General features: G+C 42.8%; 3 protein-coding genes across 5 annotated transcripts; 2 read left to right on the top strand and 1 right to left on the bottom strand.

The window, feature by feature from the left end:
- The first annotated feature begins 5,044 nt into the window (after nucleotides 1-5,044).
- On the top strand, nucleotides 5,045-6,800 carry LIPT1 (lipoyltransferase 1). The gene is made up of 2 exons (XM_058018247.1): nucleotides 5,045-5,117; nucleotides 5,324-6,800. The coding sequence occupies exon 2, from the start codon at nucleotides 5,571-5,573 to the stop codon at nucleotides 6,687-6,689; it is 1,119 nt and encodes a 372-aa protein (XP_057874230.1). The 5' UTR covers nucleotides 5,045-5,117; nucleotides 5,324-5,570; the 3' UTR covers nucleotides 6,690-6,800.
- Nucleotides 6,801-8,068: 1,268 nt separating this feature from the next.
- On the bottom strand, nucleotides 8,069-12,978 carry MITD1 (microtubule interacting and trafficking domain containing 1). The gene is made up of 7 exons (XM_058018923.1): nucleotides 12,753-12,978; nucleotides 12,499-12,594; nucleotides 11,286-11,422; nucleotides 11,117-11,203; nucleotides 10,395-10,510; nucleotides 10,026-10,086; nucleotides 8,069-9,935 (listed from the first exon to the last, which is right to left on the bottom strand). Exons 1-7 carry the CDS (start codon nucleotides 12,904-12,906, stop codon nucleotides 9,840-9,842), a joined length of 747 nt encoding a protein of 248 aa, XP_057874906.1. The 5' UTR covers nucleotides 12,907-12,978; the 3' UTR covers nucleotides 8,069-9,839.
- Nucleotides 12,687-15,321, top strand: MRPL30 (mitochondrial ribosomal protein L30). 3 transcript variants are annotated; one of them, XM_058018925.1, is made up of 5 exons: nucleotides 12,687-12,877; nucleotides 13,476-13,556; nucleotides 14,031-14,177; nucleotides 14,974-15,047; nucleotides 15,139-15,321. In XM_058018925.1, the coding sequence occupies exons 2-5, from the start codon at nucleotides 13,491-13,493 to the stop codon at nucleotides 15,269-15,271; spliced, it is 420 nt and encodes a 139-aa protein (XP_057874908.1). In that variant the 5' UTR covers nucleotides 12,687-12,877; nucleotides 13,476-13,490; the 3' UTR covers nucleotides 15,272-15,321. The 3 variants fall into 3 exon arrangements, with proteins under 3 accessions (XP_057874908.1, XP_057874907.1, XP_057874909.1); XM_058018924.1 differs by lacking the exon at nucleotides 12,687-12,877 and adding an exon at nucleotides 13,055-13,127; XM_058018926.1 differs by lacking the exon at nucleotides 12,687-12,877 and adding an exon at nucleotides 13,172-13,190.
- The last annotated feature ends 45 nt before the right edge of the window (nucleotides 15,322-15,366 follow it).

Genomic DNA, 15,366 nt, shown 5'->3' with positions numbered 1-15,366 from the left:
GATTTGTATTGTTTTATGATATATATTATAATAAAAGAAAATTATATACTAAAACTATATTAAAGATTAGAAGAAAGGATTTCATCAGAAGGCTAGCAAGGAAGGGAATGGAATGATAATAAAATCTTGTGACTGACCAGAGTCTGGCACAGAGACTGACACAGCTGGACCTGTGATTGGTCATCAAGTAGAAACAATTCACATGGACCAATCAAAGATGCACCTGTTGCATTCCACAGCAGCAGATTATTGTTTTTCTTTTTCTCTGAGGCTTCTCAGCTTCTCAGGAGAAAAAAATCCTGAAAATATGTCTGTGACAGTGGGCCACTAAGCTGATCAGAGGGCTGGAGCATCTCTCCTCTGAAGATGGGCTGAGAGAGCTGGGATTGTTCAGCCTGGAAAAATAAGGCTCCAGTACCTAAATGGAGATTAAAGAAGGCTGGAGAGGGACTTTTCACAAGGGAAAGTAGTGATAGGACAAGGGGGAATGACCTTAACCTGAAGGAGGGAAGGTTTAAATTACACAATAGGGAGGAATTGTTTATTCTCAAGAAGAATTCACTTCTTTGGAGGGTGATGAGGAAGAGATCACCTAAAAAGGCTATGGAGTCTCCACATCTGGAGGTATTCAAAATTAGGCTGGATGGAGCTCTGAGCAACCTGGTCTAGTGAAAGGAGTCCCTGTCAATGAAAGGGGAGTTGGAACTAGGTGGTCTTAAAGGTCCCTTCCAACACAAACTATTCTATGACTCTGATTTCCTTGAGACAGGAGCTCTAAAGGACAGAAACCAAGCAGCTGTGATTGACACACTGACTTCTGGCTCAGTACCAGCACAACAGCTTACCCAAACAGCTTTCCAGTAAGCATGACATCTCTGCACTTTTATTTTCTTTACTCTTGCTTTCCAAGATGATCATATTGTTTCTACAGGTGTATATGACTGAAATTCTATAGGCAAAACAAAATGAGAGGTTAGAAATATTCCTAAAAATAATTTTTGAAAAGATGGATTGTAAAATCTTGTACAAAATTACCAGTAAACCCCTTTTCCCATTAATGCTGATATAAATATTTATGACCACTGCATTCATAGAAATTTTAATTATTTCTCTACTTGATTTCATCCTGGGAGGTTTTTGAATAAATCTTATCTATGAAAATTCAACCTTCTCTATCAGGTTTATGACGTAGAGTACAGTTTCTCAATAAACATTACCAAAGTTAAGGAAAGGTGCTCATATTTACTTCTGATTTTAAGTACAAATGAATACTGAGTGACTGGTTCCTGCTACATCTTTTTGAAGAGCTTTTCTGTTGGAGTTAAGCCAAGCTTCTCCTCAAGTGACACAACACTTTTTCCACATCTTGACAGATAAAAAGATGATTTCCTCAAGTAATAATTAAAATTCTTCATAGTTATTTGGGGATGGAAACAGGAGGATGGATCATAAATTGGCACACTCAGACACATGCAATACCACCATTCACTGTTGCTTTGAGTGAAATTCTTTCAAAGAATTTCTTTAAAGCACCTTTAACCCAAAGCTCCTGGGCCCACACATGGAGCATGTGATTAATGCAAAAGCCTCACAAGAGGCAGGGAAAGGCAGCATGAGCAATGCTTACAGGTCACAGGATTTCAGAGACAAAGCCAAGCAGCCAAGTGTTGTCAGTCCCAGCCCCAGGAGAGAGATGGGTATTCTGAAACTGCCACAGCTGATCAGGCGGGACTGACAGTGAACTCAGGGAGCTCAGCTGAGCACCTCCACTCTAATTAGGTTCATCTCTTCCAGAAACTAATATCCAAGGAGACACTTGCACAGATGAAAACTCCAGCAATTGCCACATAATCTCTCAGGCCTGACAAGAACAAAGCAAGTGTTAGATAAGACTGACTTAATCTTGTGAAAATAGCTTCCTTTAATTAAACCTTATCTTCTATCCAAAACCCATCTAATTAATGTATCTATCTGTAAGTTACTATGTGCCAGTTGTATCATCCAGAATAAATATTATTCTTTGCACTATACTTGTTCCTTGACAGTGTCAAACATTAGCTTCACACATATGATAAACACCAGTCTGAACTCAATCCTGATTTTTAATGCCAGGATAATATATTACTGGTTTACAAACATCATGAAGTTAAAACATCAGAGTATTACAAGGCTAATTAAGCTTTTCTTTATCCCACCAACAAAATAATTTCAGAGAAATTACTTCTTATGTTTCCTTATATCCCAAGATAGGAGTTCTTATTTACAGTACCTCTGGCTGCACATATCTTCTTGGAATAGCACAGACAGGGACAAGCAGACTGGTGCCTTCAAAGAAAGTGATGCAAAAAGGGTAAGGAGGCCATGTGAACCCTGTGACTCCTATTGCCTGCTCATGGCAAGGATACAAACAGCCCTTGTAAGAGGCTGCTTTAGGTAGTTCCAAAGTCAAGCAGAGAAACCAGACAAAATGTCCTCTCTTTCCTGCTGGCCACTAGCACAGGTTTTATATTCAGGAGACAGTGCAGGGTGAGTTACAGGGTTCTTTGGCAAGCAGCCACTATTAAGCACTCATGGATACAGCTCGCCTTTTCAGACATCAGGAGTGAGAAACACCTCTGAAATAAAATCCCCACCTAAAGCCAGAAAAGAAATTGGGAGATTTTAATTTCCAGACACAGAGCTAGAGAAACAAGTATTTTTCTTTTCCCTTTCCTCATCCTAGATTTCTTGTAAATCTTACTTTCAAATTTTGGCACGGTGGAAGTGGAGGCTCTGTATTATCACATTTATCTCCAAAAGAGATAAATCTTATGTTTTCACAACTTTAACAAAATTATTCCTAATGAAAATTCATTTTAGGATTTATTCAATTTATTTTTAATTGATTTTATTCTGGTATGTCTAAGGTATCCTCTGAGGGACATGGGGTGAATTATTTTTCATATCTTAATGCCAGTTAACGTTGTGCAGAGCAGTTGCATTGCTTTTTGAATATCAAACAATGCTTCGTTGATCAAAAAAGAAATTAAATTCCTATACAGGATTGTTTTCAAAAGTGAAAATAATATTTGGTGTATTTTACAGATATGTGATTTATACAATAGTAGTTGGGACTTAAAAAAACTTAAAAGCCCAGTTCAGAAGAGATAAATAAATCATGGTGTGCATTTACAAATTCATACTTTTTGCTGATTGTCAGAATATTTCTATATTCTGACAATACAAATAAATCATGGTGTGCATTTACAAATTCATACTTTTTGCTTATTCTAAGAATATTTCTATCTTGCTGGATTTGTCTTCAACAATAGGAAGGCATTTATTGTTGCGTGTGTATTTCATCCTTCAGCTTATCAGAAACAGACCCATGACATTTTTATCTGTCCACCCAGTATTCTGTTCACTTTACGTTTTTTAGAAAATTATAGTTCTAATTATGAAAACAGTTTTTGAGTAGAAAAACATAGACTGCAACATCTCTTGGTAGGTTTTAGGGACACCCTGTGGCAAAATGACACACTGCAAACGTTCAAGAATCAAGTGCCAAAATGGAGACAAGTGGTCCCACATTTTTGGGGGTTTTAGTAACATCAGTTGTCTCACAAGACATTTCCATACTTCTGACCAGTGCTAGAATGCACAGCTTTGTGTTTGCATTTTGTCAACTGCCTTCAACATTGATTTCCAGCACATTTTTATGGACAAACTCCACATGCTTTTTAACTTTTTTAACCTGTGCATTACAGAATAGCTCACCCCACTGCAAAATGATTACCAGTCTAATTCAGCAAAAAGCTCTGTCCACTTAAAATTGCTTTAAATTTTTTTTTTTTTTTTTAATGTGGCAGTACAACTTTAAAGGTCCTGGCACACACATCTCATCAAGCTCCTTTTAGAGTCAGTTTCTCTCACTAACCACCACCAGCACACATGTTGTGATGGTTTCTTACTTGCCCTATTACACCCACACAGTTCTTTTAAGACAGAGTGGAAGACAAAGGTATGTAATGTACCTTTTAGAAATACACATCCATGAACAAGAGAAATACAGCACATATTTGCCCATAGGGATACTACTGTGCATAAAAAACTTCACCTAGCACTGAACATTCTCCCACGGTGTAAGCTTAAGCACAGACAATAGCTTCTGATGAAGAATTATAGCTAAGGTCAGGCAGACTTTAAGAATGGCTTAAATGCAAATCTGAAGACAGTCTGCTGCAGGCAATACGTCTAGTCTTTGATCACTTTCCAGCTTGTTAATGAATTATGCTATTGACATTTAACTTCTGTATCTTCATGAGCACCATAGAGAGTATATTTCACAAGTCTCTGCAATTGCAGTAACTCTGTCTCCTTGTGAACTCATAAAAGCTTCTAGCATCCAGAATATCCTGCAGAAAGGAACTGCCCATCTGGGTCTTGCAAGAAAAATCATCCAATTTATGCATTGTACACTGGCCTCTTGTTGCCCTGTAAATATTGTGGGAAATGCCCAAAAGTAGCAAAGGTGTGAAGAGGATGAAGTCGGGCTCTTCTTGGAGGTGCCAAACAATAGGATGAGAAACAACAGCCAGAAATTGCTGCATAGGAAGCTCTACCTGAACATGAGGAAGACCTTTCCTGCGCAGGTGACCGAGCACTGGAACAGGTTTCGCAGAGAGGGTGTGAAGTTTCCCTTACTGGGAATATTCAAGAACTGTCTGGACACAATCCTGCGCCATGTGCTCTGCGATGACCCTGCTTGAGCAGGAGGCTGGACCACATGTCCCGCTGTGGTCCCTTCCAACCCGACCGGCTCGGTGGTTCTGTGATCTGGTCATTCCCGCTCTCCCCAGCTCCATCCCCCGCCCGGTGCCGTGGCTGCGCTGGGACAGGCGGGACCCCGGCGCTCACCGAGCACCAGGCCGCGCTCGCAGCCGGCCCTCAGCCCTCACCGCCGCAGCCCCCGGCTCTCCCGGCCACCGCCACCGCCCCCAGCCCTCCCCGGCGCACGGCAGGCGCAGCGCCCGCCCCCAGCACCTCTCACCCGGGAAGCGGAAGGCGCTCCCCGTGCCGCCGGTTCCAAGGAGTCCCCGGGAGCACGGACGGGCGCTGGAGCCGCTCCGCTCCCCGCCGTGAGTAGCGCAGGGCGCCCGGCGGGGCTGTACGGGCGGAGACGCGGCGTCGGGGGCTGAGGGCATGCTGCGCCGGGAACGCCGTGGAAAAGAAGGCAGAAAACCTTAACAAAGCTGGACTACGCAAAGTGAAATCCAATTAGCAAGGCTGCGTTGAGTGAGGAGATAATACACATTACACTCCGCTTTTTCCTTTGGTCTTTCAGGCACCAGGGAGTGCGAGGAGCAGCTGCTGTGACACCCCCGACGTCCTGCGAGGCTCCCGCCGGGTGTGAGCGGCATCAGCGGGGGAGCGCCGTGCCTGGGAGCTGGCGTGCTGCTGTGGGCAGAGCATGAGTGTCTCATGCCCGCCACCCGCCTTTCAGCTCTGTCACAGGGGGCGGCTGTGCTCCTGCCGCATTCAGCATTAGCAGAGCAGGCATTCCTTCTGTGCACTGTGCAGTTATTAAAAACATGGTGCTCCAGTCGGTAAAGAACTGCCTTTGGCTGCCCTGCGTCCTCAGGACTCCAAAAGCTTGCTTCTGGAGCACAGCTGGTGGAGGCCTCATTATCCAGTCTGTTTCTAATGATGTTTACCAAAATCTAGCTGTGGAAGATTGGATCCATGACCACATGGATTTAGAGAAGCAACAGGTCCTTTTCCTTTGGAGAAATTCCCCTGCCGTGGTAATAGGCAGACATCAGAATCCCTGGCAGGAATGCAACCTCAGGCTGTTGAGGCAAAAAAATATAAAACTAGCCAGGAGAAGAAGTGGAGGAGGAACAGTTTACCATGACTTAGGCAATATCAATTTGACTTTCTTTACAACCAGAAAAAAATATGAACGAATGGAAAACCTGAAGCTTGTTGTGAAGGCTCTGAAAGCCTTGCGACCCCAGTTAGATGTACATGTCACTGACAGGTATGACATCTTGCTAGACAGGCAATACAAAATCTCAGGCACTGCTGCTAAGCTGGGAAGGACAAGTGCTTATCACCACTGTACCTTACTCTGTAATGCAGATAAGTTTGTTTTATCTTCTGTGCTAAAAAGTCCTTTTAAAGGGTTAAAGAGCAATGCCACTCCTAGTGTGCCTGCCTTGGTGAAAAATCTCTTAGAAGAGGATCCTAGTTTAACTTCTGAGATGCTCCTGGATGCCATTGCTAAAGAATATGCTATGCAGCACCAGATAGATCACCATATCACCTTAATAAATCCAGCTGATGAGATTCTGCTTCCTGGAATTAGTGACAAAACTAAAGAACTACAAACCTGGGAATGGGTGTATGGAAAGACACCAAAGTTCAGCATCAGCACATGTCTTAACATGGTCTATAAAGATTCTGTTCTTGACGTTAAAGTAAATATGGATGTAAAGCATGGAAGGATTGAAGTCTGTAACATTGATCTGCCAGAGCAGTGGCTGCCACCAGGACTGTACAGTGAACTGGTCAAGAGTCTTACTGGCAGTAAGTTTTGCCCAAACGAAATCACTGCACTAGTGACAACATTGCTAAGAGTGTGTCCACAGGATGATGAGTTGCACAGCAGGTGGAGTCTACTGTGTGAGAATATGATAAGATTAATGTGACTTGCATTTTGAAAATGTAAGTTAAATTTCTGCTGCTTTTTTATTTAATGTATTGAAAACAAAACTAAAACAATCACTAGTAAGAGAAAAATTCAGCTTGTAGAAAACAAACTGTTCAATCTTGTCCTTTTATTTAATATTACAATTAAATTTCACACTGCATGCACCTGCTGTTCCTAAACTGTAGGATTGAAACCACTGCTGACAAGACATGGTTGCTGCTTGAACCCGGGAAAATGGTGGGGACATCCCAAACTGGCCCTGTAGCAGAGAAGGTACAAATGGCTGACACAGATGGAATGGGTAGGTGTAAAACTGGTGGTGTGCTGCTGCACTGGATGCCCCAGGCTGCATCCTGCTCCTTGTGGACAGTGGCCCAAAGGCTGTGTCACAGCCCCTGAGGTGTGTGGAGAGGGATGTTCCCTGGTTTCTGATTCAGAGTCCCTTCTTGCAGAGTGCTGTGCCTCTGCTGTACAAGCACTGCAGGGAGCTCAGCTCACTGCTGGGTAGGTGCAGCCTGGGTCAGGGCTTCTGTCCATGCACGTGTAAGAGCAGGGGAAAATAGCAAGTTCAGTGTGGGGGTTGTGTGATGTGGACAGAAGAGGCTAACTGGGAGGCCACACGTGCCTCCTCTGTTCCTGTGCCTGGCACAAAGCTGGGAGTCCCTGCTGCCATGGGTACTGCTATCAAAGCCAAACACTTGAAAATGCAAATACAGATCTAGGAGAGTTTCCTTATGTTACCACCTAGCAGATTTTCCCATAAAAGGCAATAATGTGACAGTTTTATTGTTAAATAATAGCTCTATATATAGTAAAATTATGGAAAAAGGCTCAAGATGTATTTCACTGTTGTTGAAGAAGAAGTGTAATGCAATTTTGATTAGGTCAGAACAGATACCTGAAGGGAGGCTGTGGCCAGGTGAGGTTCAGGCTCTTCTCCCAGGTAACCAGTGACAGGGCAAGAGGACACAACCTCAAGCAGCACCAGGGGAAGTTTAGGCTGGGCATTAGGAAATAACTGTTCACAGAAAGAGTGATTGGGCATTGGAATGGCTGCCCAGGGAGGGGGTGGAGTCACCTTCTCTGGAGGTGTTTAAGAAGACAGGATGTGGCACTCAGTGCCATGCTCTAGGTGACAAGGCGATGCTAGGTCACAAGTTGGACTGGATGATCTCAAAGGTCTTCTCCAGCCTAGTTAATTCTGTGATTCTCTATGTTTGAAATTGCCATACTAGGTTAAAAGACACAAAGCTTCACATATGGGAAATTACTGTATTTACAGTGAGACTTCTCCAGAATGTGGCTGGATCTCTGAGGCATTACACAGCTTGCTTGAATTTCATGATATTGTGAAGAAACCAAACAGATGACTGAAGCTACAAATAATAAAAAATAACATTTATTCCCATTAAAAATAGGCATATATTAGACACAACTGAATAAAATTCACAAGTGACTAGAAACTTCATATCACAGCAGCAAACCAGGAAGCTCCTATGGAATGTTTGGGGGAATGACTAATAGCACACAGCTCTGTGGCACATATATTATTAATTTTGCTGAGGCAACACTGCAAAGCTGAAACATTATTATGAGAAAGGATAAAGAAGGCAGACCACTGGCTAATTGTGACCCAGAAAACAAGGCAAAGACCAGCTCCATTTCCTATTGATTGCTGTGGAATAGATTTGTTATTAGAAACAAGAGGAAAAGAATAGCAGCATTAGACGACAGAAGATGAAATAATAAAGTACATTAAGGGGGAAAAAAGATAATGGAATACACCAACCATCAAGAAAAATAAATACAGGAAACAAAAAAAGTTCTAGCAATAAACATGCTACTAGAATATAAAGGCCCATTATATTACAAGGCAGAAAGTGTAAGGCACGTGTCCGTCCTGAGGCTGAAAACATTTTGATGGGACCTGAAAAAGAGGCCGCTGCCTGTTTTTTATGTCAGATTGTAGGACTTAGGCAGATTCTTGCTAACAAAGAACTCTTGTATAAGGAAAAAAAAAAAAAAGGCAGCACCTCTGGTAATTCCTTCTGGTTTCCAAAGGCTGAAGGAATGACAAGGGAAGACTTTGTCTTTATTCTAAATATAGCATATTGCTAAGAATTGCAGAATATTTTGAGTTGAGGGACTTGTTATATTTTGAGGAACCCACAAGGATCAAGTCCAGCTCTTAAATGAATGGCCCTTACAGGGATAAAACCCATGACCTTGGCATTATTCACACCATTCTCTGACCAACTGAGATACTCAGGGTACCCAACTTCTGAAAAAACTTAAATTTTCTTTTTTAGGGGACTCCCTTAGAGGTAGCAAAATACTTACTGCAGTTGAGAGTGGCATGAAAAGCCAGTCATTGGGCTTTAGAGACAGAGAGTAAGACTGAGAGGATCACACATCCTTTCCACACTTAATGCAAAGGATGGATATCAGGTATTTGGTCATGTATCATGGAATAAAAGAACACACAGGGGTGCCAGGGAAGAGATTACAGCTGTTTGCAGCCTTCCCAGTCCAAAATCCATTATGCAGAGACACATAAGACAACCCTAAAATGACTGTGTACTGAACACTACCACATCCATAGGCAAAGGGCTTGGAAATTGGAATGTGAAAATTGGGATTACTAGTAAAGTCTGGGAAATAAAGTATTACAGGACTGACAAAAACCCTGCAAAATAATAGTCATGACTAGAATACAGGAATTAAAGGAAATAAATAAGAATGCTTATAAAAGGGGACATGTGGGAGCCCAGCTTCCAATGACTGTTAGGTGGTCAGTTAAAGATATAAAATCCAAAACAGGCTCAAGAAAAAATCAACAGTAAAAATAGAAATGACAGTATAGAGGCTTCTGAAAGACATTATTGAGGGTCTGTTATGAAATCAAGATAAAATTTAGACATGGTTGGTAATTAAGATTACAGAAGAAGTACAATGAAGGAATCATGCAGTTTTGTTTCCTCAGACTGGAAAGTCTCAAACATTCTAAAACATATAAATTTTAAAAGCTGTGCTGCACTAAGTACTTAGAAGAGTTGCTTCTGTGGGCAACCAGCTGGACTCAAGCAGCATGTTTCAGTGTTACATTTTTATGCTTATGAAAACACTTATTAAAAGCAGTCATTTCTGATCACGTTTTCTTTGTGTGTTTAGTAAGAATGACATCCACTGTTGTTTCACGACAAGGTCTCAAGTCAAAGTCACAGTATCCAATGCTGAAAAGACCCTGCAGAAATGAACAGAATTGACATGGAGAGCATATACTCACCATGAAGAGCTCATTTTAACTTAATTAAAGAAGTCAAAGCATCCTTACCTTTGGTTTCTTAAAATAATCAAGACCCCTTCCTATCTTAATCATCCACCCATTGTTGAATCTGTTTGAAAAATGCACAATAAAAAGGTTACATCCACATGATGCACAAGCTCCTTGTTTCAATCACAATTATTTCCTAGTGTCACCTACACCTGTGTGAACCACAGAAGACACCATTCTGTATAGAGACAACTATTCACAATTAAAAAATATAGAACTACAGAGGGCTGATTTCATCCAGTGAGGGCCAGTGCCTTTTATTTTGTTAACTACAGCCATAATTATCTCAAAAGTTAACTATTTAACTTTTAGGGTTAAATAGTTTTGAGTTCAAACAATTGCCATTTGGTCATTGTTTATATCACCCACCTGATTTCTCGATCATGTATTGAGGACGAAAAGTTAATATTCAGTGTTACTCCATAATTTCTCAATGACTGTTTTATTTCTTCCAAGGCACTCATCTGTTGACTCCTCCCACTACCCTATCAAAAGTAAAAATAATGTGATGGGGTTTCATTTTAATTTTTTTAACTATATATTCTATTTCTGGTCACCACTTCTTAAACTTATACACCTTTCAACTCAAAACATTTTCAGTATCAAAGTAAACCAAAAGAAAGTAACTTGGATGAAGGCAGATTTACAGTTTCAAAGACAGGATAAAAAGCAGACAGTCTACAGGTATATTTGCTGAAGAATGTGGAGGATGAGCTCACTCTCAGCTCTTTGAAACTTGATATGTACTATTTGAGCCAAAGTAAGTGCAGTAATAGTTTAAATAAGTGCAGTGGTAGTTTGAGAGATTTCAGCTCATGAAAGCCTATAAAATAACAAATACAGCTGTTGGAAGAGCAAAAAAAACCCTGTCTCAACAGATGCTTTGGTTTTTATGACATTTTCCACAACAAAACTTTCAGAGAAATTTCAATTTAAGATTCTGCTTACTCAGAATTTGTTAACCAGAAAACTCTGGACTTACAAAATTACTTATGTTCAACTATCTAGAAACAAGTCTGTATTTTTATATCTTGTTTTGCATGTGGCATCATCTGAGTACAGAGAATAGAACTCAAAATCTAGACACTTACCTCATCATAGGAAGTGAGGAGGTGGATTGTTTTCACCTTGCACGGCCCCTTAACTAGCATCTCGCAGAATCGTAGAAAGTTATACAACTGAAAAAGTTTTATTTAATTTAGTAGCTTGGAATTACTCTAGTGGCTACATCTGTATGAGTTACATCAAATATCTACTTGCCTGATGAACCTGGCGAATGTACGGGTCCTCCACCCAAACTTCAGAAACATTCTCAGTGAGGTACTCGTGGAAAAGCTTTTCATAGCCAAAACCTGTTGCATTTTCTTCTATCCTGATTTGCTTATGGTATTTACTATCTGAAAGGAAAGTAAATCTCTGTTTAAGTAAAGGTCAGGACATAATTCTCATGTTAAACACCTTGCGCATCAAACATTCATGTAACAACAGACATTTAAAAGCAAACAGGTACCTCGGGTACATCCCAGCTCAGGGAATCACAGAATGGGTCAGGCTGGAAGGGACCACAGCAGGACATCTGGTCCAACCTCCTGCTCAAGCAGGGTCATCCAGAGCACAAAGCACAGGATTGTGTCCAGACAGTTCTTGAGTGTTATGAGTAGAAAAGTTGCCCATTTTTTTAACAGGTTGCAGAGTTGACAGGTTGAGCCAGTTGCTGCCAGGGTGGCGTTCTAACTGTTTGTTGTTATAATCACCTGTTGTTATTGTTTTTTCGTTAACTTCCTGATGTTGATGGTTGGGAATTCCCCTTTTTTGTTAAGTAACACCCTGCTGCTTCCTGGAGGATGGCACCCGGGATGGTGAAGAGGAGGAGACATTGGGGTTGGCATGCAAATGGAGAAGCCCCTCACCAAACCTAGCAAAAACCCCTAAAAACAACGAGCCAACACGGAATTGAGGGATCGAAGTGATGTCTAGACGTGAGGAACAGAATCCAGTGTCCCTTTTTACCCCTCAGCCTAACCTAAAAGACGTTGGCAAGACAGAGGACCTCGAATGTTAAATTGAAAAACTGGGAATCTCCTGGTGCTCTCATGAGGACAGAAGCCCCAGCTCTGCCCACACACCAGCACACAAAGCTGCACTTTTCCATCCCTCCTCCTCCTCCGTGCCACTCCTGGAAGCAGCGGCGGCGTGAGAGCGACCCGTCGGTTCTTCCCACCCGAGCTGGTTTTTTAATAAAGGCATTAAAAAGGAGAAAGTTCTCCTGCCCTATTTATTTCATTGAGTATCTCCAGAGAGGGAAACTCCACACTCTCTGAACAATCTGTTCCAGTGCTCGGTGAAGAAGTTCTTCCTCATGCTCAGGCAGAACTTCCCGTGCATCAGTTTCTGCCCCATGTCCTGGTGATTGGCACCACCAGGAAGGGCCTGGCTCCCTCCTCTCGGTACCCCCCAGTTTAGGTATTCGTACCTTGTTTCTTAATGTGTTCTTTAATCTCCTCGGCTCTGGTCAGGTACTCGGATATCTTCTGCTGGTAGCGGTGCTTTTTTGCCTCATCAGTCGTGGCTGTGAATCACAGAAAGTCACGGGCCAGCTGAGCACAGGGGCCGGCCCTCCCGAGCCCTGCCCGGCCCGGCTCTCCCGGGAAGAGACCGCCAGGGCTCCAGCACTGCCCGCGTGTCGCCAGGGCCACCCCGAGCCCGGCGGCGGCGCCCGCCCGGTACCTTTCCTCGCCTGCAGCAGGAGGTCGATGCCCTCCTGGTAACACACCAGCGACTCCTGGAACCGGGACGCCTCGTCCAGCTGCACCGCCCGCTTCAGCGTTTCCGCCCCGGCCCGCTCCAGCGCGGTAATGCCATCGTTCCTCGCCCGCGACATGGACAGGGACGGGGACACGAACCAGAGGGCTCCCGACGGGAACGGGACGGGGAGCGGGGACTAGGCGGGGGGACGGAGGGGAGGTGCCGCACCGTTGTCCTTCCGCCCGCCCGGAACTGAAGTGCCGCGGCACCGGTGTCCGGCCGGGACGAAGGCTGCGCACGGCGATGGCGGCGGCGGCAGCGGGCCGGGCGGGCCTGGGGCTTGCGGGCACCGGGAAGGTGAGGGCCTGGGGTTTGTGGGCACCGGGAAGGTGAGGGCCTGGATTTGTGGGCACCGGGAAGGTGAGGACCTGGGGTGGGGTTGGGGGTGTGAGGGAATCCAGGGGGAACGGGAACCCAGCTGGGGATTTGTAGCCTCCGGGACAGTGGGGATCCAGGTGGGGTTCCGGGAAAGGGACCCAAGGGGATCTCGTGGGGGTGGATCCAGCTGGGGATCCTGCTCGGGGCCCCGCTGGGAATTCAGCGGGGGATCCAGGTGGGGCTGGGACTCGTGGCTGTGTCATCTGTTCGCAGGTGTTCATAGCTGTAAGGAAAGTGCAGACAAGTTATGCCCTCCTCTCCTTGCAGGTGCTGGGGAACAGCATGGAGAGGATGGCGTCCCCGGTGTGGGTTCGTTGTCTTTTTACCAGGTCCAATATTCCAGACTCGGTATGTGCTTGACTTGCACTTTATATTTTTTACATTTATAGTTTCAGTTTATTTTTGTTTTAGTTTTATTTATTTTTAATTTTGTCTGGTGCCAGTTGACTCTTTTCCCTAAAAGCATTCTTAAAGCCTGTGGAAAAACTTGCCATCCAGAGACTGATCACAGGCTCCCTGATAAAATGCATGTGAATTAGGTGTTGTGCTGGTACAGGGTGTTGTCCGTGTATTTCTGTGCCATTCTGTGGCTAAACTCTAGAGTTACTATACTTGTCAGCAAACCATTATAGCAATGTGTTTGACTTCGTGTTATAAAAGCTAAATATGAGGTCACTTTATTGGTGCTTTGACTGCCTGAAAAGAAAAAGATGTAAGAATTTTTACCAAGGTTGAAGTGTGTTTTGGGCAGTAGTGAACTGCAGTACTGATGACCGGATATTTAGAGATAAAACCTCTGGTTTTGTGAACTTTTTATTCTAGGTATTTCAGCCACGGCCTGAAGATCATGAAAAGTATGGAGGTAACCCTGAGGAGCCCCACAAAATCCATGTTATCACCAGAATAAAAAGTGTCATTGGTCGCCCATATTGGGAAAAGAAGATAATCCGTGATCTGGGGCTGGATAAAGTATGATTGTTGTTTTTTGTACTTGTGTATGTCAGAACTGTAGCACTAAGTTGGTGGGTTTTATAAAGACCTCCATTTTGCAGGCACAAACCAGAATTACATGTATAGCAGCCATAAAGCAATCTGAGAAGGTGATGATGTGTTTAAGAGCTGAGGGGAATGTTTGTGGCAAATGTGCTTTTAGTGGGAATTCAGAATATCTCTGTATGGTATTGTGCTGCATTGCCTGAGGAGAACTTTGCCCTGAGAATTCTTCTAAAATAATAGGAATAGGTTTGTAAATACTTTGAATTCAGGTCTCTGCAGGTCATATTATTCAGAAATTGTAGAAAGGCAAATAAAATTCATTTATCAGTGAAAAGGCTTCCAAATTCAGGATTCTAAAAGTTTGTGTCAAAGATGTGTTTATCTGAGTTTTTCAGACCAACTGCACATTATGCAAAGATTTGTCTAGTCAGTGTTATATTACAGAGAAAAAATGTGTGCTTGATCAATTTAAGATAAAACTGAAGAAAGCAGTTTTGCCCCTAAACTCTTGTATTTACATTTATGGTATTTTTAGCAGTTGGAAGGAAAATGCATTTATAGTGAAGTAGGAATAAATATGGAATTGTTTTTTTACTGGAATCAAGTTTTGATTGCATATTTTTTATGTCTGATCTTGATGAATGGCATTTCTCTAAACCTTACATTTGCAAACGTGGTCTATTTTTGTACTGGTAGTGTGCAAAGTTCAGTGAACAAAGATTTGGTATTTGGCAACACATTTGTAAAACTTGTTTTATCCCTTACGTAGGCACATCAGCCAAGACTGCACAAAAATATCCCTTCTGTGAATTCCAGACTGAAAGTTGTTAAACATCTGATAAGGTTTGTTAACTATTTATTTGTTTATTTGGAACATTTAACGTAACTCCCTTCTAGTCACAGGAGTTCACTAAGCAAATTCTTTTGCCTTTAGGATTCAGCCACTGAAGCTCCCCCACGGGCTGCCAACAGAAGAGGAATTGTCCAGCACCTTTCTGACAAGCAGAGGAGAGCTGATCATTAAAACGCGCCTGAAACCTGTGGAGCAGAAAAAAATTAAGGCATAAGGGGTGCTGGGTGGATTTAGATTTTATAAAATAAATATTTTAAATCCCCAGTTGAGAGTTTGTGTATGAAAAGTAAAAATTCTTACTCTGGTATG

This window comes from Melospiza georgiana, chromosome 2, assembly GCF_028018845.1.
Source record: "Melospiza georgiana isolate bMelGeo1 chromosome 2, bMelGeo1.pri, whole genome shotgun sequence".
Classification (NCBI taxonomy): domain Eukaryota; kingdom Metazoa; phylum Chordata; class Aves; order Passeriformes; family Passerellidae; genus Melospiza; species Melospiza georgiana.
Note: the sequence above shows the minus strand (reverse complement) of the source record. Positions and strands in the feature narration are given on the sequence as shown.